Raw genomic sequence first — 20718 nt, forward strand, 5'->3', positions numbered from 1 at the left:
TGGAGAGCTGGGAGGGTGGGCTCTGCCTTTCTGRGCAGTGGGAAAGGATGAAGAGCTCCTGCAAAGCCCTGTGAGGGAGGAGCTGCTGGGGTAATCACTCCAGACTCACACTGGTCTCAGTTGCAAAGCCTTTATTGATTTCCAGGAGCTCTGAAGCTTAGCTTGGGTTTTCCCCTCATCATAACCCCCAAATCTGCTGAGAGCTTTCTGACAGCGAGTTCTCATTCTCTGGCCATTGCCTGTGCCATCTTTCTCCAGCTCTGTCCCCAGGTTTCTCTATGGCTCTTTTGGGTCCCCTCACCTGGCGCAGGTATGAGGGCAGCCTGTGGTGCCTGCTGCTCAGGCGAGTGGCACAATGTGCCTATGCAAGTGGCTACAGGGCAGCTTGTTCTTCCCAGCTCTATCCCTACCCTCARCAAGGCATAGCTTTGGCACTGATGGTCCCTGTAGCTCTGCTCCCTTACCCACATCCTGATGCTTGAGGGGCCACAGAGCTTGTCCTGGCTGGGAGGAAGGGTGGGTGGCACAAGAGGGGCTCAGAGCACTGCAGATTCTTGCTGGCACCTGAGTACCAGTGGAGGGAAATTGGGTGCGAGGGGCCCAGCTTGTGCTCAGCCTTCCTGAGCCCCWGCAGGCAGGGCCAGGGTGGGCACTGACCTCCTGCCTGACCCCAACCTTGGCCCTACGCCCACCAGGGCACGTGCCTGGCTCACTGCAGTGCCTGGACCACAGAACGATAGGCTTGTATAATCTCCTGGCTATTGGGGCAGGTGTATTTGAACTCTTTGGTTTCACTGGCCCTGTTGAGGTACCGCCACACGCCCCGCAGGTCCTTGGGGATCCCAAAGCGACGGTAGTGCTGGCACACAACCTGCAGGCACAAATGGGGGAGCCTTACCTGACACTGTGCCGAGGAGTGCCCCACCACCAGGGCAGGCATCAGTCTGGAAGAGTGGCAGGGGGCTAGGGGACAGTTGAGGGCTGGCATTTGGGAGGGGATGCAGAGGGTAGTGGGATCTGTGGGAGGGCACTGTGCTAGGCAGGCCTCCTGGGGAGGGGGAGGCTGGGGGACACAGCTGACAGAGCAACTGGGGAAGGAGCAGGGGGTTGCTGCAGGCACCAAGGGGAAAGTGAGATCATGAGGCTAATGGCATGGGGATGCCAGGGAAAGGAGAAGGAAATGGTACTGTAATGCCCCTAGCTTACCTGAACAATATTGAGCTTGGGCAGCAGGTTGCAGTCAGCCAGTGTGAGGTAGTCTCCATCGAGGAAGGGGCGCTGGGAGGCCCGGAGATGGGGATCTCGGGCCAGCTCGTGCTCCAGAGGGGCAGCCAGGTACTCATCCAGCTTCAGCAGGGCCCGCAGCAGGCTCCGCTGTAGCGCTGCAGGGAGGGTGGCCAGGTAAGGGCATGGGGCCCCTGCTCTGCTGTGGCCTCCTGCCAGCCCAGCCCTGTGTCCAGGCAGCACCTGTCGGCCTGCTGGCACCTGCCTCTGCCCTCCCACAGAGACCTGGCACTGCCACCCTGAGCCGCACAGGGAGGGCGGTGCCTGGACAGACCTGGACTGGGTGGGGTACTGGGAAGGCTCAGTGCGACCAGGCTAGGCTTTGGGGTGTGGCACCTGAGCTTGCACCCCTACTCGCTCCTCACCCTCATCCTGGGCAGGCACTGGGTTCTTGATGAAGGCAGAGAACTTGTGGAAGATATCRTTCCCAGCCAGGCTTGACTCTGGGTACCGTGGGAGCAGACTGGGGCACCTGTGGGGACATGGGCACAGCTGAGGCATGTGGCAGAGGCTCACAGGCTCATTCACTGTCAGGCCCCTCTTCCCTCAGCCTGTCCTGCCCTTCTTTGGGGGGCCCATTCCTCCTCTCAAGGCAGCACCAGCCACTGACATGGGGGGGCCCAGCTGGTCCTCCAGGAACTCCTCAATGGTGATGGTGTCAGTCTTGGGCTCGCCATTGTAGAGCAGAACAGGCAGCTGGGCACCYGGTGCAAAGTCCTTCAGCACGTCCAATGCCCTGTGGGAGATGGGGACATGGCTGATGCCTGGCACGTCCAGTGCTCTGCAGGGCACCGTGTGTGTGTGTGTGTGTTTGTTCATATATGCATGTGTGTCCCAAGCAAAGGGAGTTCTGAGGGGTTGGTCCTCAAAGTGGTGCCCCCAGGCCACTCCTGCCTCACTGTGTGCCCAAGGAAATAACCACCGACCTCTCCCAGGCACCAGTGGTCACCTGGGGAGCACGAAGAGTTCCATGCATCCCATAGTACCCTTCACCCTTCACATCCCTTCCCAAACTGCTGGGGACCAAACCCCCCCGACCCTGCCCATGGCCCTGGCACCCATTTCGAGGGGGCCACCTCTTACCTCTTCACATCCACAGTGGTGAGGGTGAAGGGCACCCCTTTGAGCAGCAGCACCATGAAGAGCCGCTGGCAGAAGGGGCAGTGCCCCACGCTCTCCCCGTCCTCACTTGCCTGTGGGCACAGAAGGAGAGCTCAGCTGCCCTTTTGTGCTGGTGTGGCCCCAGTGGGTACAGGAAGAAGATGGCAGAACACATGCCCCAGCCCAGCCTGGCAAACTGCTGCAATCCATGGCACCTTCTATGCCAGGCAGGGCACCAGCCCCTGGCCCYTGCCTGTCCCCAGGGCCTTAGTGCCACACCCTCAAGCATCTATGTGGCACACCAGGTGCTGACCCTGGCACCCTCTGGGGACCTAACMGTGCTGAGGGGACAAGGGCTTGGGACCAGTAGTGGCAGCAAGACAGTCCAGCAGTAGAGACTGCTGGGGGAAAGTCACAGTGATACTGGTGGCTCTGAACYCCAGCCACAATCCTGGGTGAGCCCTATCCTGCCCTGCACAGCCGGATACACTGCCCTGGCTGGTAGTGGCTGGGGAGGCCTGGCAAGTGCAGATGATGTGGTGCTGGCCCCTGCTTTGAGGGGCCATCCTAGACCAGCRTCCCCAGGTTGAGCCCCCACAGCCCCTGTGCCTGCAGGTCTGGCAGCAGCAAGTGGTGTGCCTGGAGGAGAGCCTGAGCTGCCCACTACCTGTCCCCCCACTGCCTGCTGTCCACTGCCTGCCCCACTGCCTGTTGCCAGCCCCATAGCCYGTGCCTGACCCCCCTGCCTGTTCAGTGCCCCACATCTGGGTATTGCAGTGGGTAGGGGCAGCCCAGCCACCCCACCACAGCACTGCCAGGCAGCCAGGGATACCCACTGGCCTGAGACCCTGCCCACAGGACCCCCCTCACCTTGATGAAGAGCTGGATTTGGGGTTTCTCAGCCATGCTGCGTGGTGGCTGCTGCTGCACTGCTGGCTGCGCCCTGAGTGCCCCAGCTGAAGCTGCGGCCCCTCCCAGCCCACATTCCTCCTCTGGGTGCACCCACTGCCACCCACGCCTGGCCCCATGGCTCAGACRGGACGCCCTGCCGTGGGGCCCTGCCACCGTGGCTGCTGCCAAGAGGGGAGCTGGTGGCATTACCAGCTGCTGCTGCTCCTGCCTGCACCCTCAGTCACCCCACAGTGCCTGCATGATGCCAAGCACTGGGCACAGCCCTGTGTTGTGCCCAGCACTCCTTGCCCCTAGCAGGGTCCTGCACCCCCACCATGCACGCTCCCACTGCCTTCCTCAGCGCGGCTCTCCCAGATGCCCAGCCCTGCCACTCGCCCCCCATGCCCAACTACAGTCTCAATAGATCCAGTTATTATTTTTTATTTAAAACAGTCATTATTTTTACATTTCATCTTTTTTTTTTTTTTGCTAGCAATGTACAGGCAGCTCCAAGAAGTCCCCACCCCCAGGGGCCCCATGCCTGGGGCTGAGCATGGCACTGGCGCTATGCCCACRGCTGGTGGCCAAGGACGTACAAAGCGAGGCAAGGCCGGAAGCAGGGCCAAACTCAACGAAGTCAACAGTGTTAAGGCAGCAGCCATCCCTGCCCTGGGGCAATGCTCTGGGGCACAACCCTCCTCCTCCCACCCTTGGASTGGCTGCAGCAGGGTCTGTCCCCCRGCAGCCCTAAGCCAAGGGCAGGGAGGCCACCATGGCCACCCAAGCTGTATGGACACCTCAGAAGCCATGGGCATGACAGCATGGTGACAGGGGGAAGACTTGGGGATGGAAGAGACACTCTGTGACTGGGGTGCCAGTGCCCTGGTGGAGCCCTGAGCGATAGTCYAGTAGGGCAGGTATGGGGCGAGGATAAAGCCCAGAGCACAGCAACACTGCCCACTCTGGGGTGCCCCAGAGTGCCACTCAGGTGACAGCTGAGGACTTAAAAGATGACACCGTCCCCTCTCCCTGATGGCAAAGGGCAAACTGAGCTGGCTTGTTCCCCAGCATCCACTGGGGAAGGCAGAGTGCGGCCAGCAAGGGAGCAGGGACACGCTGGTGGGGGTGCCCCGTATGCCACCCACACCATCCCAGATTCAGCCAGTTTCCCGTATGCCATTAAAAAAAATATGGTCTGAAAAATCTGAAAATAGAGCTTTTCCCCCCCACTTTTCCCCCTATTTAAAATACTGTATATAGTATCACAATCTATAGCAGGTGGTATATGGGGCTGATGGCACCAGGRGGCATAAGGAGTTAAGGTCAGGCTCTGCTCCAAGTGGACCAGAGCCAGCCTCCCCCCACCTCCCAGGGCAGCCAACAGAAGAGCTAGGTGCTGCTCGGGGCCTCCAGCCAAGCCTGTGCCAGGGTGGCAGAGAGGGCAGCAGAACACACAGGACAGACAATGCTCCCCAGGAAGGTGCATGGCCACGCTGGAGTGCTGCTAAAGACTGGCACCCAGCAGCAGGGGATTGGGGTCAGCATGACAGGCCCTGCTGCCACACAACCTCTAGGCACAGCTGCAGATCGCTGAGAGCTGCAGGCACCAGCCTTGGTCCCTGTGGGTGACAAGGCAGCAGGACCCTCTGCAAAAAAGGGGGGCACTTCTGGCTGAGGGGGTGCCCACTGCTGCCCAGTCACACTCCTGAAGTCCATCCTCCCCTCCCCACCACCTTGGGCACCACTGCCTGGCTGTGCCAGCGCCTACCCAGACTGTCCCAACCTCGTACCTTAAGGCCACCCCAGCTTCTAAAGCCATCCCGGGGTGCAGCAACCCCTCTACCAATACCACCAGTGACCCAACAATAAGAACCTAGTGCAGGTGGTTCCTATACAAGGCTGGACACTGAGGAACAAGTGTCAGGGCAAGAGCGACATGGAAGGGGACACAGCAGAAAGGYGGCAGAGCTGCAGCAATGCCCTGTGGTGGGGAAGTGGGTGGTGAGGGTAGGCAAGGAGACTTGAGGGTGAGGGACATGGTTAGAGGCAGAGGGGAGAAACAGCTGGTGCCAGCATGTGAAATACCCTGTGAAATACCCCTCTGCCCCCCCACATGCCTCAGCAGCAACACTGCTGCCTGGGGAAGAGGCCAGTGCCCAAAGCCAGGCAGGGCTGGGTCAAATGGACCCCAGGGTGGGCTGGATATACCAGTGGGGCCAAGACCCCCAGTGACATCCCACTGGTGACAGAAATCGGTCGTGGATGAAGCACCAGAGCACCTGCCCCTGCAGTGCCCAGGGCAGCACCAGCCAGGGGTGATGTGGAAGCAACCATCCTTCTTCTAGTTCCACAGGGCCTAGCCTGGGAAGTACCCACAGCCAAGGGTCCCTGGAGCGAGTGTAACATGGGTGTCCAGCCAAAGGCACCACTCGCAAGCCTCTGTGTCTCTGCCCAGAGTGGGGCTGGCACCAAGCTGTGTCCTTTCCTTCACAGTCTCCGTCCATGGCAGGTGCCGGTTGAGGACCATGCCCCTGGCACCACAGTGACGCTGCTCCGGAGCTGAAGAGGTCAAAAACCACCCCARTGGTGGCTTGCAAGGTCCATCCAGACATTGCTGTACCCACTGTGTCCTCCCTGACATGTGGCTCCGGCTGCGGCAACTCCACTCCAACGGGGCAAAGGGAGGGGAGAGGCCAGAAGGGTTCGGTGGTTTCACAGCTGGGAACATGGCTGTCCCCAGGGTCTCAGCACAGCGTGTCCGTGTTGAAGGAGAGCTGAGCCTGAGCAGGGAGACAAGGGCAGGGCTCAAGGGCTGCCCACTTTGCCAGCACACCCAGAACATCTGGGGCCAGAGTCTGGCACAGGTGGCAGAGCAGACACTTCTCCCAGAGAGCTCCCACTCCCCCAGGGCCTGGCCCTGGCTGTGTCGTGTTACTTCCATGGGGCTACAGCACCCAGTTCCAGGGCACGTAGCAGGGACACAGGTGGGACCAGGAACAACCAGATCTGGGAACAACCGCTCACCCTTTCCTCCTCAAAGCTGATGAGGCCTTCATCATCAGTCTCCAAGTCCTCCTGCTCCTCTACCACGAGGGCCCGCAGCTCAGTGGGGGCAGCACGGGGGCGCAGCAGGCTCAGCACGCGCTCCAGGGGCGACTGCAGGACACAGCTGGGGCTTGTCTCCTGCTGCTCCAGGTTGTCACTTTGCTTCTTGGCAAAATTCACAAACACCTGAGGAGGAAGGGGCAGGAGACTCAGGTATCCACCCCCCTGCCACCAGGTCATCCAGCTGTATGGTGGCTGCCACCATGTCACCCAATCTAGCTCCACCCTGTGCCCCAAAGGCAGATCCTGCCTGGCACCATGTCATGGCCACYCTCCTTGGAGACAAGCATCCAGCCACCCATGCTGGCCCCAGTCTTACGTTGTCCAGTGTGGTTTGGCTGACAGAGTAGTCTTCGATGCCCAGCACATCCACCACCTGCTCCATCTTGCTGAAGACCTGTGCCAGCGAGATCTGGTCCGACTTCAACTGGTACTGAGCCTTGGTGTGATGCCGCTCCTGGGGGGTCACAGAGGGGACAATGAGCCCCCACTCCCYGACTCTCTCCCATCACCCCATGGGGGATGAAGGCTGCTTGTGCCCCAAAGTGGGGGCTGGCAGAGGAAAACGTGACCACCATGGGCAGCTCACCTTGAGGACAGCCTCAGGGAAGTTACGGTTGAAGAACCTCACCACCTCCTTGACATTGAGGCTGGACTTGGTGCGCACTGTGATCATGTAGCCATCACCAAACCTGCACAGGAACATYATCTGCACCCCCATAACCCCATGGAAGGGGGCAATGCTCTCAGGCAGCCACTACTGGACACCAGGACACTGGCAGGGTCCTTCAGGGAGCCCATTCCCTGCCCACCTCCAAAATGGCACCCACACAAAGGGCTGGTGTCTCATCACAGATGCCACACTGTCACCCAAACATGGAAACACAGCCCCCTCCTGCCCTGCAGCACACACASGCTGCTGGGCCCTAKGCAGGTGTGCTGGGCTCCCACCAGGCTCTTACCTGTTCTTCAGGTGYTGGATGCTGCCAAGACACTTGAGGCGCCCATTCACCATGATGGCCAGGCGGGTGCAGAGCGCCTCACACTCCTCCATGCTGTGATGACAAGGTAGGGTCAGTGGAAGGCACGGGAGGACACTGCCAGGGCTTTGGTAGAGGCAGGTGGGGAGCTGGGCCCCCAGGCCATCACCCAAGTGMTGTGGTCTCACCACCAGGGAGGGATGAGAAAAGGCAACAGAGGGTGTTTCAGGCTCCCCCTGCTCCTCATGCCTCTATCAAATGCCATTCCCTGGGGACCAGGGAGGTCCCTCCCTCCCAGATAGCACCTCAGGTGCCTGAAGGCACAGAACCCCCCTGGACCTGTGAGACGTGAGCACCACGGAGCGACCAGTTTTGATGACATCCAGGATGAGGTTCCAAAGGAAACGCCGTGCCTTGGGGTCCATCCCTGTAGTTGGCTCATCCTGGGGGACAGACAGAACCCTCAGACATGTCAGCYCTAGGAGGGACCCTGCCACTCCCTTCCTGTCCTGAGTCCAGCTCACGCTAYGATCCCACACTCCAGGAGATACGTGGTGAGTGGTGAAGCCAGGGGTGGCCAGCTCCCACCCAGGGTCATTTTYCCACCCTCAGGGCGCACCAGAAAGATGAAGGCTGGGTATCCAATGAGTGCGATGGCTGTGGACAGCTTCCTCTTGTTGCCCCCGCTGTAGGTGCTGGCAGGCTTGTCTGCATACTTGGTCAACTCCAGCTTCTTCAGTGCCCACTTGACCACCTGCAAGGTATGGGGCGGCTGCTGTCACCCTGCCAAGGCCACAGGGCTGGCAGAGGTTGGGCTCCCTGGCACATGTCAGCTGCCAAGGGGACTACAAGCCATGTACCAGTCAGGGGAGCCCCTGGCACAGCCACGACCACTGGTGAGGACCTGCAAGTATATGTGCTTGGCACTGGCACCCTTTGTGGTCCACTGCCAGAGTGGCACTGCCACGAGGGCAGCAACACTGGCTCAGGCTGCCATTGCTGCCCAGTGAGATGCCATCCCCATGGCACAGCACCAGCCCTTGGATATTACCAACTGCCTGCCCAGAGCCCTACCCGCTCCTCATCCTTCCAGGGGATGCCACGCAGACGGGTGTAGAGCTCCAGGTGCTCCTGGGCTGTCAGCTCATCAAAGAGTGCATCGAACTGGGGGCAATAGCCCAAGCTCTGCTGGACYTGCAGGAGCTCCTTCAGGATGCTGTGGGGAAGAGCATGGAGGGGTTGTGAGAAGGAATTCTTTTTGTGAGGACTATTGCAGAGCCCCCTTTCTTTACACTGGAGCATCTTTCCCCAGGTAAAATCCCACTGGACAGCCTTGATGCAGGGSCCATCTCTTACCCCACATCCCAGATTGATGGTCACTCAAGAGGACACAAGGCTGCAGAGTCCCACGGGGATACAAAAGGCCTCACATGGCTTCATCCTGGGAGCCCTCCAAGCAGACTCCATCCCATCCCCAGGACAGTAGGCAGCCCCCCGCCCCACGTAACCTGTGCCCGTTAATGAAGGCCTCTCCACCCGTGGTGCTCTCATCCCCTGTCAGCATCTTGAACGTGGTGGTCTTGCCCGCGCCGTTGACGCCCAGCAGCCCAAAGCACTCCCCAGGGCGCACACCCACACACAGCCGGTCCACGGCCAGGATGCGCCCGATCTTGCGGGACTTGTACACCTGGCAGGGAAGGAGATGGGGGCTCAGCCCACCAGGAGCCACCTGGACCCCCTGCCCCACCACATCCCTGCGCTGGGCAGGTCCCAAATGTCTCCCTGCAGCCTGGTGCAGCCCCCACCTTGGTGAGGTTCTCGATCTTTAGCATGTCATTGTCGGCATCACCACGCAGGACCCTGTGCCTCTCATTGGCCACATCAATGTCATCCTCAATGGGTTTGGTGGAGACGGGCAGGCGCCTGTGGGAGGGGGCACAGGCAGGGGAGAATGTGKGACCAGGAGCTGCATCCCTGACAGGCAAGGGCAGCTCCCACTCACAACACTAGAAGGGCAGCCTGAAGCTCAGGGGTCCCAATGGCAAATCCCAGGGCCAGACCCAACATCCCTGCCCTGTGCCACACTCACTGGGGCTTCCTGAAGAARTTGTACTGGCACATGATGGTGATGAAGAAGCCAACAAAGCCTTCAATTGTCATGGCAACAAGCCCTCGTGTCACGATGTCCCATTCGAAGGGTGATTTCATTTTATCAAACTGCCCTGAGTAGGGGGAAGAGGAGAGAGCAGCTGGGGACACCTGCCCATGGGGACAGCTTGGCTGTACCTCCCGAGCTGACCCCTGACAATGACACTGCTTCCATGCTCCCCCACCACAGCTGCCTGGGCTGATCACAACACAGCTCCCTCTCAGAGCATAGGTGCTGTGGAAATCATCTGGCAACCTTTCAACCTCAGTAGGATGAACCAACCCAGCTGAGAGTGGTCTCAGATGGATTTGTCAAATYGCAACACAAAATTGTCCCTCATGATACCAGCAGCACCTGGATTATGTACAGAGGCTGCTCAAAATGCAGAGAGCAGGGGGCCTTCTGCGGCCAGGCTGAAGCTGTAAGCGGCAAAAAGCTTGTGCTGGTTGGGCAGTGCAGCCCCCAGGAGACCCTGTCTGGAAGGAGAGTCCCTGAAGCCCCCATCCCTCTTGTCACAGACCCACCATGGCCCACCACAGCTACACTAAGGCCCCACTAAGACAGTATGCAGCAGCAGCAGAACCACACACCTCTGTCAGGGCTCACATGCTTGTCTCTCCCATGGGGCTAATATTTGGGATGGCCCAAGGAACCACTTCCAGCAATGCTGGCACCATGCCACAGCTCGTCCTCAGCCATCTCTCTTCCTGTGCCCTGTCTAGTCAACCCCCCTTGGCTTTTTGCTCCAGGTTGCTCTGGGCCTTGGGACAACCCATGGGGCAGGCAGAGGGGATGTGCTAGCAGCATGGTCCCCTCCCGCCCCACATACCCTGAAGCAAGGGAGGGAGAGAACAAGACACCATACCTATCTTGGCATAGTACTCATTGATGTATTCATTGTAGGCCATCTCCATGAGGCCATGGCCCAGGTTGTAGTTAGGGAACACGAGGAAGCAGCTTTTCAGGTAGCTGTTCACCACCTTCAGGTCCTATGGGAACAGCAGAGAGGACACAGCCATCAAAAAACCTTGAGCAAGTGGTAGGATCAGGATCCCCAAGATCCAGCYTGATCAGGTCTCATGGCTAATCCTGCTGGAAACAGAGACCTCCCGAGGTCCCTCCCAGCCCGAGCCACCCCACAACCTGATGTCAGCATCTCCCTTCCTACTGGCCTTTGACAGAGCTGTGAATCACATACCTTGTCATGTTCAAAGAGCTGCAGTAGGAACGTGGCAACGGTGGCTGTGATGCCAATGAAGAGGTTGATGACGATGAGGAAGACGTAAGCAGAGCTGGGCACCTCAAACCAGAAGGAGGCCGGGTACATGATAGGGGTGATGGACCAGCTGGACAGATGAGAAACAGAAGCACACATCAGTATGGCAGGAGGGGGGGCCCCAGTCTTGTGACTGCTCATTTCCAGCCTGCTGTTCCCAGGCTCTCCCACCCCTGCCCTCACAGCCACCYTACCCCAATCAGCTATGGGAGCTGCAGAACATCACAGSATGGTTTGGATTGGAAAGGACTTTTCAAGGTCATCTAATTCACTCCCCCTATCCTTCCACTAGTGCTCCAAGCTGTCCAACCTGGCCTTGAACACTTCCAGGAGTAGGACAACCACAGCTTCTCTGGGCAATCTGTGCCAGGGCCTTACCATTCCCATCATGAAAAAWTTCTTCTTAATATCTGGTCTAAATGTCCACTTGTTTAGTTTAAAACCATCACCCCATAGGACTCTGAAGGGATCCCCAGCACCTTCTGACCACCCCTCTAAGCAACGTACCCRTAGAGCAGGAAGAGAGAGAGCACGGCAGGGAAGTTGGTGGGAGAGGTATATGCTGGGAGGTCAAACACGAACAGGATGATGATGCAGCATGTGGCTGGCACCAGGTAGTTCAGCTGGAGAAGACAGAAACTTCTGTGACTGCCCACTCCCTGGGACAGCCCCAGGGGCTTGGCTGGTAGGACTATGTGTCTTGCTTACCATGTCCCACATGTAGTTGGCCAGCCAGTAGATGACWGGGTCACAGCCACTCACAAACTGCAGGTGTTTGGCCTTGGTGGCCTTTTCGGCCACCAGGAACACCACAAAGCTGGCTGGGACAAAGGACATGGCCACAATGATGAAGATGGCGATCACCACATCTGTGCCTTGCAGKCTGGATAGGGTGCAAAGAGAACAGGGACTCCATCACCCTCAGTTGCCTGTGGAAGGGCCACCCCCCTGGTGTGGGACAGTTGCTGTGCACAGGCCAGAGCATGGCACAGAGACCCTCACATCACAGCCACCTTGTCCCCCCCACCATACAGCCTGTGGAGTAGAAGCCTTGGCCTTCCCCTGCAACCACCAGTAAGAAGTCCCCTACTTCCCATGGGACAGCCACCCTCCCTCAGACCCTCTCCTTGGACCTACAGGTAATCCAGGGACAGGCTTGCGCTTGTTTTGTTCATGGGGTGATTAGTGACTGTGATGCCTGCAACAACAAGCAAGAAGAAACATGGAAGAATAAAAACTGGCTTAGGACAAAGACCCTTGTCCCCAGTCTTCCTGGTCCTGGCTCTGAGCAGCATGGGTTTCAAACTCAAAGCTCAGGCAGAGCTGGGCTCTCTGAAGTAACTCAGTACCTCAAAGGTGAAGCACTCCTACACTGGAGAGTACCCATGAACAGGACATAAACCCAGGCACTTCCAGGCAGCACTTTGGGACATTCCAGCCCAGGCCTGATAAAGAACTCATCCCACCTCTCRTATCTCAGAGCTGAGATATGTGAAGCCCTGTTCCAGCTGGACACTAGCCTGCTTGGCCCAGGAGCCCTAATGCTGCTCCTGACATCCTCCTGCCCTCAAACACCTCCAGATCCTCACCGTAGGCAGCCGGGTTGCCCTTGCTCTTGGGCAGGTTGGCTCTCAGGATGGCATTGTTGAGGGCGTTGAGGTAGGTGGGCATGCTGTGGTAGCCCTTGTTGTTGTAGAAGACCTGGAGGAAGAGAGAGGAATAGTGGGAAATTACAAGAGAGCTGGACCCAGAGATGATGGGATGGGTTGGGATGGGTTGGGTTGAGATGGCATGGGATGGCACGGGATGGACAGCCAGCCATAGGGAGCTGTGCTCAAGGCTGTGGGGAAAACATCCCCCAGCAACAGCCTCACTGCTGACAGTGCTGGGCCAGATCTGCTGACCACCCCCACATGGCTGGAGCTTCCTAAAGCGCTTGGAGGAGAGCACTGCAGCAGAGCAGTCCCAGAGGTCCCTCCCTGCCCCCCTTCCTCCYCATGCATCTCCCCCACCGAGGTGCAGTGCTGTCCCACCTGGGCCGTTCTCCGCACAGCAATCTTGCGCACCGTGGCTGGAGCCCTGGCTCCAAAGGAGGCCGGGATGGATTTCTGCACRTTGCCAAACGTGAGTGCCCCATACCTGTAGGACAAGGCACTGCTGAGGAAGCTGCAGCTTCTTTCCCCACCTCCAGGGGTGGAGCCATGCTCAAGCACGCTACTGACTSCAGCCAGCACCCTGGGGCATGCGTCCCCCAGGCCTCCAGACCTCAYCCCTACTCCATGGTGCAAGGCACCCCCTTCCCAGCCTCCCCTCTTGCCTGTGCAGCCGGAARCGATCCGAGGTGTAGAGCAGATACTCAGAAACGTTGCGTCCTGTGATGTCTGTCATGATGTCCCCCGTCACCACCTTCATCTGTGGGGGATGGCCCCCCACGCCACTAGGACAGGAGAAGCCAGTCCCCTGCATGGAGCATGTGCACTTGATGGGCTCATGGATGATGCGGGGCAGGGCAGGGGCTGAGGTCACGGTCCCTGAGGAGCAGAACGGGTGGCTCACAGCCAGGCTCCTGCCTGCCCCAGGTGCTGTGGACAGTGTGAGCATTGAGGGGCTGGCCAGGCGGGGTCCTGGTGACCAAGAAATGGAYGTGGGAAAAGCTTTGGGGGAATAGAGGCTCCAGAGATGGGCCRTAAGGTGTGGCTGGAGAAAGAAATGGACCACATCCAACAAAGGTRATGCAAGGCTGGCCCCAGGGCTTTGTGACAGTGTCACCATCCAAGGGGCTCTACTGGCGTAGCTGGGGCTGAATGGGGACAGTGTTCCAGGGCCAGAGCCACAAGTTCAACTCTGCTGTGTGGCCAGGCCAGACTAACAGGTACTTCCAAGGGTCCCTGGAGCCACTTCTGCAAGAAGAGTCATAATCTCCCTGCTGGAGAGACCTCCCAGACACAGGAGMACCCAGCACAGGTGATACCTTTAACAGCAGAGAAGGTCGTGGAGTTCCAGGCATGGAGCAGGTCCTCATCCACTGAGATGGGGTAGTCAGAGGGAGCTGGAGATGGAGGTGGAGGCACGAAGTTGGAAAGCGGCAGGCCCTGGGTGAAAGAGTCGATGCACATGGCATCGAAGTACTTGGCTGCCAGCATTTTGGACTCGTTGCTGTTGAGGTTGAGGGTCTGCATGGGTTGGTCTAGTGTGTTGTTAAAGGGTGTCTTGAGCACGCAGGTGGCCCCCACACCAGAGGGCAGATGGAAAGTGTTCACCAGCTGCTGAGGGCCAGCATCAGGAGACAGCCTAATGCTGCAGGGAAAGGAGCCAGTGAGGAGCAAGGAACAGGAGACAGATCTCAGTGCCGTGGCCACCTTCTTCTGGAACCTCCCTCAGGCCTTGRCACTTATCATGGGCACACACAGCCTGTGCCTGGTGTGACTGAGCTGCTAGTCACAGTGTCAGGGCTGGCACATGTCCCAGAGACACTCTGGGCAGGACAGAGGCTGATTTCTGCCAGGGCATGTGGCACTAGCCAGGCTCTGCCCCAARCCTGAACCAGCCCTGGCACTAGGCCTGCTGTGAGCTGCCCTTCCCACATCCCCCCTTGCAGCCCCAAAGATGGAGACAGGGATGGGCCTTGGGCATGGGGTATTGGTCACCAGTGGTGGCAGCTCTCACCGGTACTCGTGCCGCTCCTCGTTGGCRTAAGGAATGAAGTTGCCCTTGGGCTGAGTGTAGTTGTGGTATTGGGATGGYGAGAGGATGAGGGGTGGCAGGTCACCTGTGGGGACAAGGACAGACACCTTCTCGTACCCACTGCACACAGGGAGACTGCCTTGGCCTTGTCCTCCTGCAGCCAGTGGCCACACTGGGGCAGGCACAACATGCCACTCAGCATGCAGGTAGGTAGGTGGCTTGCACGCACCTATTTCGGGCACGGAGAGCGCCACAGTCATGGCCACACAGACAAAGAAGGCGGGCAGGAGGATCTGCGAGAAGAGAGCCTTGGTGTTGCGCTTAGCACAGTGGAAGCGTTTGACGATCAGCCCATGGAACTGGCGCAGCTTCAGCCACGAGCCTTCTAGCTTGAAGCTCCCCTGACCCGCCAGGTCATGATCCTCTGCTTCTGCATCTGCTTCTTGCTCTGGAAAGGAGAGGGACATCAGCTGCCTGGCAGTTTCTCCCACACTCACCTGGGCTCCCAGGAAGCGAAGCCACCCAGCCCAGCTCAGCCACCCCAAGAGTCAGAGCAGCACCAAACCCCAATTCTGCCACTGAGCCACAGCAGCAGTGCAGTGGAAAGCAAGGCAGCTGACTGGCATGTTCCTCTTGGCCCCAAATGGAAGATTTAGGTAACAGTTAAAAAAAAAAACAACCTAAATTGGTGCTTTTTTGTAGAACCTCTCAGTTTTCCCATCAGCTCTACCAGCTGGTGAGGGGTCAGCATATTCAGGAACAGGGRACAAGACCCATGTGGGAGTCCCAGCGAGGCAGTGGGAGCTATGCCACAGCACTGTCCCAGCTCTGCCTCCCACAGCTCTGGTGGGGGGTAAAGGTGGCACATCCCTGAATCAATCACAAGAGTTGCTGAGATAACCCAGAACAGGTTCTGTGACTATAGCAACAACCTTGGGGCACCTGCCGYCACCCTCCATATCCAGTAATCCCAGCATCCAGGCAGGGAGAACCTTGCACCCAGGGGCAGGGCATGARAGGTGAAGCCATCAACTGGAAGGTGATTCTGTGCCCAAGTGCCAAGAGGAGAAACCCAATGGGTGCCAGTGTGGGGAGAGGGCATGTTAGTGGGGCAAGTCTGCAAGGTGGCACTGGAGATCCACAGGAGGCAGAGGCAGAGCCAACACCAGCTGCCTTTGCTGGCTCCATACCTTGGCATGAGACCCTCATGCACACCCTGCCAGTTTGGGGTGCAAACTTGTGGAARGAGCCCGTTCCCAGCCCTCCCACCCAGGCTGTGGCTCTCTGGGTGCTGTGTTGGTAGATGTACCATCAGCCCCCTCCCCACGGGCTCTCATCCCAGCAGTCCCAGACACCCATTTCAGACACAACTACATACCCTGTGGGATCAGGGCCAGCTCTACCTGCCCTGGGCAAACCCTCCATGTCCCGGCTGAGTGCCTCCCCCGGCCCCTGCCACTGGTCGGGCACCAGCAGCACCAACCTTGCAGACTGACGTTATCAGGGTCCTGCTGGTTATCGAACAGGGGCGTGTAATCCCCAAAGAATTCCGAATAAGCCCCACCTTCATCGCCGCGCACGGAGCCCACCGAGGACGCTGAGTGCAGGGACGCCTGCGATTGCGCCAGTTTAGAGCAGGTCACCAGGTTGCTGAGCTCCACCTCGGGCTTCTCTGGCATGGCTGCTTCAGCCAGGGGCTCCCCGTTGGCTTCAAGCTTTGGGCCCAGCTCAGAGGCAGGTGGCTGCAGGGCATCCTTGGACTCCTTCATGTCTGAAAAGGAAAATGTGGGTTGCCACCAGCCATGCTACTCTTCTCTGCAGCATGGCATCGACTGGAGATGGATCACATCATAGAACCACAGACTGGTTTGGGTTGGAAGGGACCTCATCTCATTCCACTCCAGCTGCCATGCATGGAGAYACCTTTCGCTAGACCAGGTTGCTTCAAGTCCCGTCCAGCCTGGCCTCAGACACTTCCAGGGATGGAGCAGTCACAGCTCTTCTGCACAACCTGTGCCAGGATCTCACCACCCTCACAGGGGAGAATTTGCTTCAAAAGTCTAATTTAAATTTCTCCTCTTTTAGTTTAAAACCATTCCCCTCCTYGTCCTAACACTATCTGCCCAAGTAAAGTCCCTCTCCTTCATTTTTTCCAAGGCCCCTTTAGGCACTGGAAGGAGCCATAAGGTCTCCCTGGAACCTTCTCTTCTCCAGGTGATCACCCCGAGCTCTCCCAGCCTGGCTCCATGGCAGAGGGGCTCCAGCCCTCGGAGCTTCTCCATGCCCTTGATTGGGATGGGCTCTGCAAGGAACCTCTCCTCCACCTGGGACAGGGAACTCCTGCAGCCACCAAGCCCAGCAAGATCACACAGCCACTCACTAGCCCCAGCAACACCGTGTGCCCCTCTCAGTGCTCATACCCACGTCACTGTTCTCCAGAGACTGGTCCTCCTCAGACACCTTCAGGAAGACCTCCTCCAGTGTGGTGTCCATCAGCCCAAAACTGGTAAGGTCCAACTCTTCCAGGCTCTGTTCCAAGTGCTGTGGGAGCAAAGTGCTATATGAGGAGGGCAGATGTCCACAGTGCCACAGCCCCCTGCCTTGCCCAACCCTGCAGGTACCTGGAAGAGCCTCTCAAAGCAGCCCTTCTTGACGGCCTCACTGGGCAGGATGTAGGAGAGCTCTGTGTTGGTGTCTGAGATGAGGAGGCAGGAGGCCACATACTTCTTGATGAACTGGGAGACGCGAGGCTCAGAGCAGGGGCTGACAGAGGAGTGGCCTGGCGGGCTGTGCGGCTGGCCTGGCTCTGGGGCAAAGGTGCAGCACCCGTCGAACACTTCACCCCTGGCCTCCCACCAAGACCCACCATATTTTCCCTACTCCCCAGCACCATGGAGGTTTCCCCATCACCCTGCCTGGCCTGGCTGGATGTTCTACAATGTGGCCCACACTGGACATCTTGGTGGGCAACCCATGGGCTAGACAGAACCAGCACCTGGWGGCAAGTACCACTTGTAGGGTCTGGCCAAGGACACAGCTGAGAAAAATTGAGGCTGAACAATAGGACCTCCTACACCCCTGCCCCATCCACTCTGCCCTTCATATTGCCTAAGCAGACTCAGGATGGGTCACTTGGGTGTTGACCTCTCATTCCTTTGCAGGGCTGAAGAAGGGCTGGTCCCATCTACTCCTCTAAACAAAGGGTCCTGCTGTTCCCCWGACCTGTGCCATTCCTGGTGTCCGACTGCTTCTTCACCACTGTCAGCTTGTAGCCRTCACCATAGGTGCTCTTGAGGAACAGTGGAGAACCACAGCACTTGAGCTTGCCATGGGAGATGATGGCGATACGGTCCCCCAGCAGGTCAGCCTCATCCATGTGGTGTGTGGACAGCAAGATGGTCCTCCCTGATGGCAGCACAGAGCCTCAGCAGAGAGGCCAGGGCTGCCACAGAGGAACATGCCAGGCTCTGTCCAGCTCTGCTCACCTGGCTTGTATTTGAGGATGAGGTCCCAGATGGCCCTTCGAGCATATGGGTCTACGCCAGCAGTAGGCTCATCCAGGATAACAGCACGTGACCCACCCACGAAGGCAATGGCCACTGACAGCTTTCTCTTCATGCCACCTGAGAGAGTCTGCACCTGGCAGTGCCGTTTGTTGGAGAGCTCCAGGTCCTCAATCATCCTGGGGACAGGGCAGAAGCACCAGGAATGCTGGGGAGGCTGTACTGGTGCCCAGTGCCTGTGGGGACTWTGTAATGCTTCTTCCCCACATGGTACCCACGGCCCTCAGCTGCTGGGACTGCCCAGCTGTAGTCAGGCTATGAGCATCTTCTGCTCACTTCCACAGCCTGACACCCCATGGGCAGAACACTTGGTGGAGCTGCTCCAGGGGACACCTCTGCCACTAGATCACCCTCCATGGCACAGACAGCAGGAAGGACACTCATTCATGCAAAGGCATGGATGGAGAGAAAGGAGCTGGAGGGTGCCTACTTGTCCATCTCCTTGCGGATCTCCTCCTCTGCCATGCTCTTGAGCTGYGAGTAGAACCAGAGGTGCTCCTCCACCGTCAGCCTGTCAAAGAGCACGTTGTGCTGGGGACACATGCCCAGGTTCTTCCGGATCTTGTCCATCTCTGTACGGATATCATGGCCATAGATGGTAGCAGAGCCCGATGTTGGAGGGAACAAGCCAGTGAGGATGGACCTGAATGGATGGAGAAAGGCAACAATGTGAGGGAGCTCATACACCTCAGTCTGGTCCCAGTCCCAACCACTGCCTCTGGGAGCATCTGCTGGGCCCCAGGCAGAGCAGTATCAGCACAGGGCCACATGCCTACTGCCTATCCCATGTTTGTGCCAGCCCCACACCCACACTGCTGCCCTCTGGGCATGGCACCAGCTGCCACAGGGCCCTGCAGGGGCCTCTTGAAGCCCCTTCCACCCTGCAACTGGCCAGTGGAACRTGGTCTGTGTCCACTCGGACAGGCACTCACATGGTGGTGGTCTTGCCTGCACCATTGTGCCCCAGGAAGGACACGACCTGGTTCTCGTAGAGGTTGAGGCTCAGCTTGTTTAGCGCCAGCTTCTTGTCTGTCTTGTAGACCTTGGTGAGCTTGTCGATGCAGACAACCAAGGGGAGATGGGTCGGCTCCTCCTCGATGCCCCTCGTCTCCTCTGCTGTGACAGTGGGATGATGAAGAGCCAGAGGAGGGCAGGGACRCCAGGCTTCACATGGGGCTCCCTGGGGACAAACCAACCCGCCTCCATCCCATGGTGGCTGTGYTGGCTTATGGCCCTTTCCCCTTTGCTTCTTGCCAGCTTACCCCATCCCACAGCTCCCAGAGGCCACAGTATTTGGCCCAGTACYCTGCCCTGACAAGAGCACAGGGGTCTATGGCCAAGGCAAGACCCCATGACAGAGCCAGGGCCACCCTTGTGTCACCCACGGCCACCCACAGCTGCCCTCACCCAGCCTCCGGCTCTCCATGGCACAGGCCTGATCCTCCTCCATGATGCTGAGGCGGGTGGTGCGCGACCAYGGCCAGGTCCACTCCCAGGTCTCCACACGCCCGTTGCCCAGCCAGTAAGACTTCTGGAAAGGGAAGTACCAGGGCCGTGGCAGGCCGAACATGCCTGCAACCACAGCCCCAGGGAGTCAGGGCCAACCCCACATCCAGGACCATGTACAAGTTGCTGAGGGCCAGGTCAGAACTTGGCATGGGCATGGGCTTGGAGGGTGCCCCAGGTCACTGCAGAGTGGGGGCTGTGAGCACTCCAGCCAGTTGGGCACCGGGCAGCTCAAACAAACTCCCTTGGGATTTGGGTTGCACTGGCTCATGCTTTAACTTTACAACAGGAAAAAGGGAGCAGCTGAGATGCCTCCACAAGAGGGGATAAGGGGGATCAGTATCCCAGCTSTGGACATCAGACTTTGCTACAGCTGGCCCCTGAACTGAGACACCTGGCTGATACCAGTAGATGAGGACAAAGAGGCTCCTGTAAGGTCTGGGGTGCCCTAYTGTCCCTCTGCCCACACGTACCCGGGTGCACGGCCTCGATGTACCACGTGAGTACACCATACACCACGGCATCCACAACCAGCATCATCATGGACAGCAGGAGGTTGAAGTCATCTCCTTCCACAGGCGACTGGCTGAAGGTGTGCCAYTGGATACCCACGCCAGCCACTTCATACAATGCAAAGTACTTGGAACCCAACCCGAAGGCCGTGGTGGACATGAGGGACTGTGAAGAGGTGGAGGGAAGGGWACAAGAGATCAGCAAGAACTACTGGCCAGCTGCTTCACAGGAAAAGGTTGGGTTGAATTCCTATCCAGTGCTGCCCCACCCAGCCCCATGGAAATGCTCCTAGCCCCAAGAGACACCAAACCTTCTAAAGATGCCTCCAACATCCCACAGRGAGTTGGTTCATACAGACAAAGGCTTGCCCAGGACTTGGTGACAGCCTGGTGACCTTGTACAGGACGTGAGGTGCCCAAGGGAAACCTGGGACCAAGTATGTCCCCAGCTGCCACAGCCAACTCACCGCAATGCACTTCTCAAAGGCTGTGATCTTGTCATGCGCCACCTCCTCTCGGATGGCAACATACATGTAGGGCACRTAGCTGAGGAAGTAGATGATGCCACCACAAGCAGAGGCTAGCTTGGCCTTGGAGTAGAGCACCGACACCAGGAAGCTGTAGGGAGGACAGCATCTCCTTGGATCCCACCCCACCAGGACATCCC

At 58.5% G+C, this 20718-nt stretch overlaps 2 protein-coding genes across 3 annotated transcripts in view; both read right to left on the reverse strand.

Annotated features, from left to right (window-relative positions):
* Positions 1-121: 121 nt before the first annotated feature.
* On the reverse strand, positions 122-3329 carry CLIC3 (chloride intracellular channel 3). 2 transcript variants are annotated; one of them, XM_057384087.1, is made up of 6 exons: positions 3256-3329; positions 2368-2477; positions 1895-2020; positions 1650-1756; positions 1207-1382; positions 122-871 (listed from the first exon to the last, which is right to left on the reverse strand). In XM_057384087.1, the coding sequence occupies exons 1-6, from the start codon at positions 3289-3291 to the stop codon at positions 710-712; spliced, it is 717 nt and encodes a 238-aa protein (XP_057240070.1). In that variant the 5' UTR covers positions 3292-3329; the 3' UTR covers positions 122-709. The 2 variants fall into 2 exon arrangements, with proteins under 2 accessions (XP_057240070.1, XP_057240071.1); XM_057384088.1 differs by lacking the exon at positions 1895-2020.
* Positions 3330-3706: 377 nt separating this feature from the next.
* Positions 3707-20718, reverse strand: part of ABCA2 (ATP binding cassette subfamily A member 2) — a 34214-nt gene continuing 17202 nt past the window's right edge. Inside the window, exons 19-50 of the mRNA XM_057384089.1 lie at positions 20519-20669; positions 20013-20217; positions 19441-19605; positions 18966-19146; positions 18464-18676; positions 17956-18152; positions 17693-17875; positions 17092-17276; positions 16891-17011; positions 15954-16241; positions 14700-14918; positions 14453-14555; positions 13758-14083; positions 13104-13317; positions 12820-12925; positions 12376-12487; positions 11924-11984; positions 11495-11669; positions 11294-11409; positions 10709-10856; positions 10376-10499; positions 9451-9583; positions 9167-9284; positions 8870-9048; positions 8436-8577; positions 7981-8115; positions 7701-7804; positions 7344-7436; positions 6971-7073; positions 6701-6838; positions 6301-6507; positions 3707-6056 (exon numbers count right to left, since the gene is read on the reverse strand). Of these exons, the coding sequence (XP_057240072.1) occupies positions 6021-6056; positions 6301-6507; positions 6701-6838; positions 6971-7073; positions 7344-7436; positions 7701-7804; positions 7981-8115; positions 8436-8577; positions 8870-9048; positions 9167-9284; positions 9451-9583; positions 10376-10499; positions 10709-10856; positions 11294-11409; positions 11495-11669; positions 11924-11984; positions 12376-12487; positions 12820-12925; positions 13104-13317; positions 13758-14083; positions 14453-14555; positions 14700-14918; positions 15954-16241; positions 16891-17011; positions 17092-17276; positions 17693-17875; positions 17956-18152; positions 18464-18676; positions 18966-19146; positions 19441-19605; positions 20013-20217; positions 20519-20669 (4981 nt within the window). The 3' untranslated portion in view covers positions 3707-6020. The remainder of the gene's footprint in view (positions 6057-6300; positions 6508-6700; positions 6839-6970; positions 7074-7343; positions 7437-7700; positions 7805-7980; positions 8116-8435; positions 8578-8869; positions 9049-9166; positions 9285-9450; positions 9584-10375; positions 10500-10708; positions 10857-11293; positions 11410-11494; positions 11670-11923; positions 11985-12375; positions 12488-12819; positions 12926-13103; positions 13318-13757; positions 14084-14452; positions 14556-14699; positions 14919-15953; positions 16242-16890; positions 17012-17091; positions 17277-17692; positions 17876-17955; positions 18153-18463; positions 18677-18965; positions 19147-19440; positions 19606-20012; positions 20218-20518; positions 20670-20718) is intronic.

Source organism: Malurus melanocephalus, unplaced genomic scaffold, assembly GCF_030028575.1.
Source record: "Malurus melanocephalus ecotype Western Australia unplaced genomic scaffold, MMel_1.1 scaffold_683, whole genome shotgun sequence".
Classification (NCBI taxonomy): domain Eukaryota; kingdom Metazoa; phylum Chordata; class Aves; order Passeriformes; family Maluridae; genus Malurus; species Malurus melanocephalus.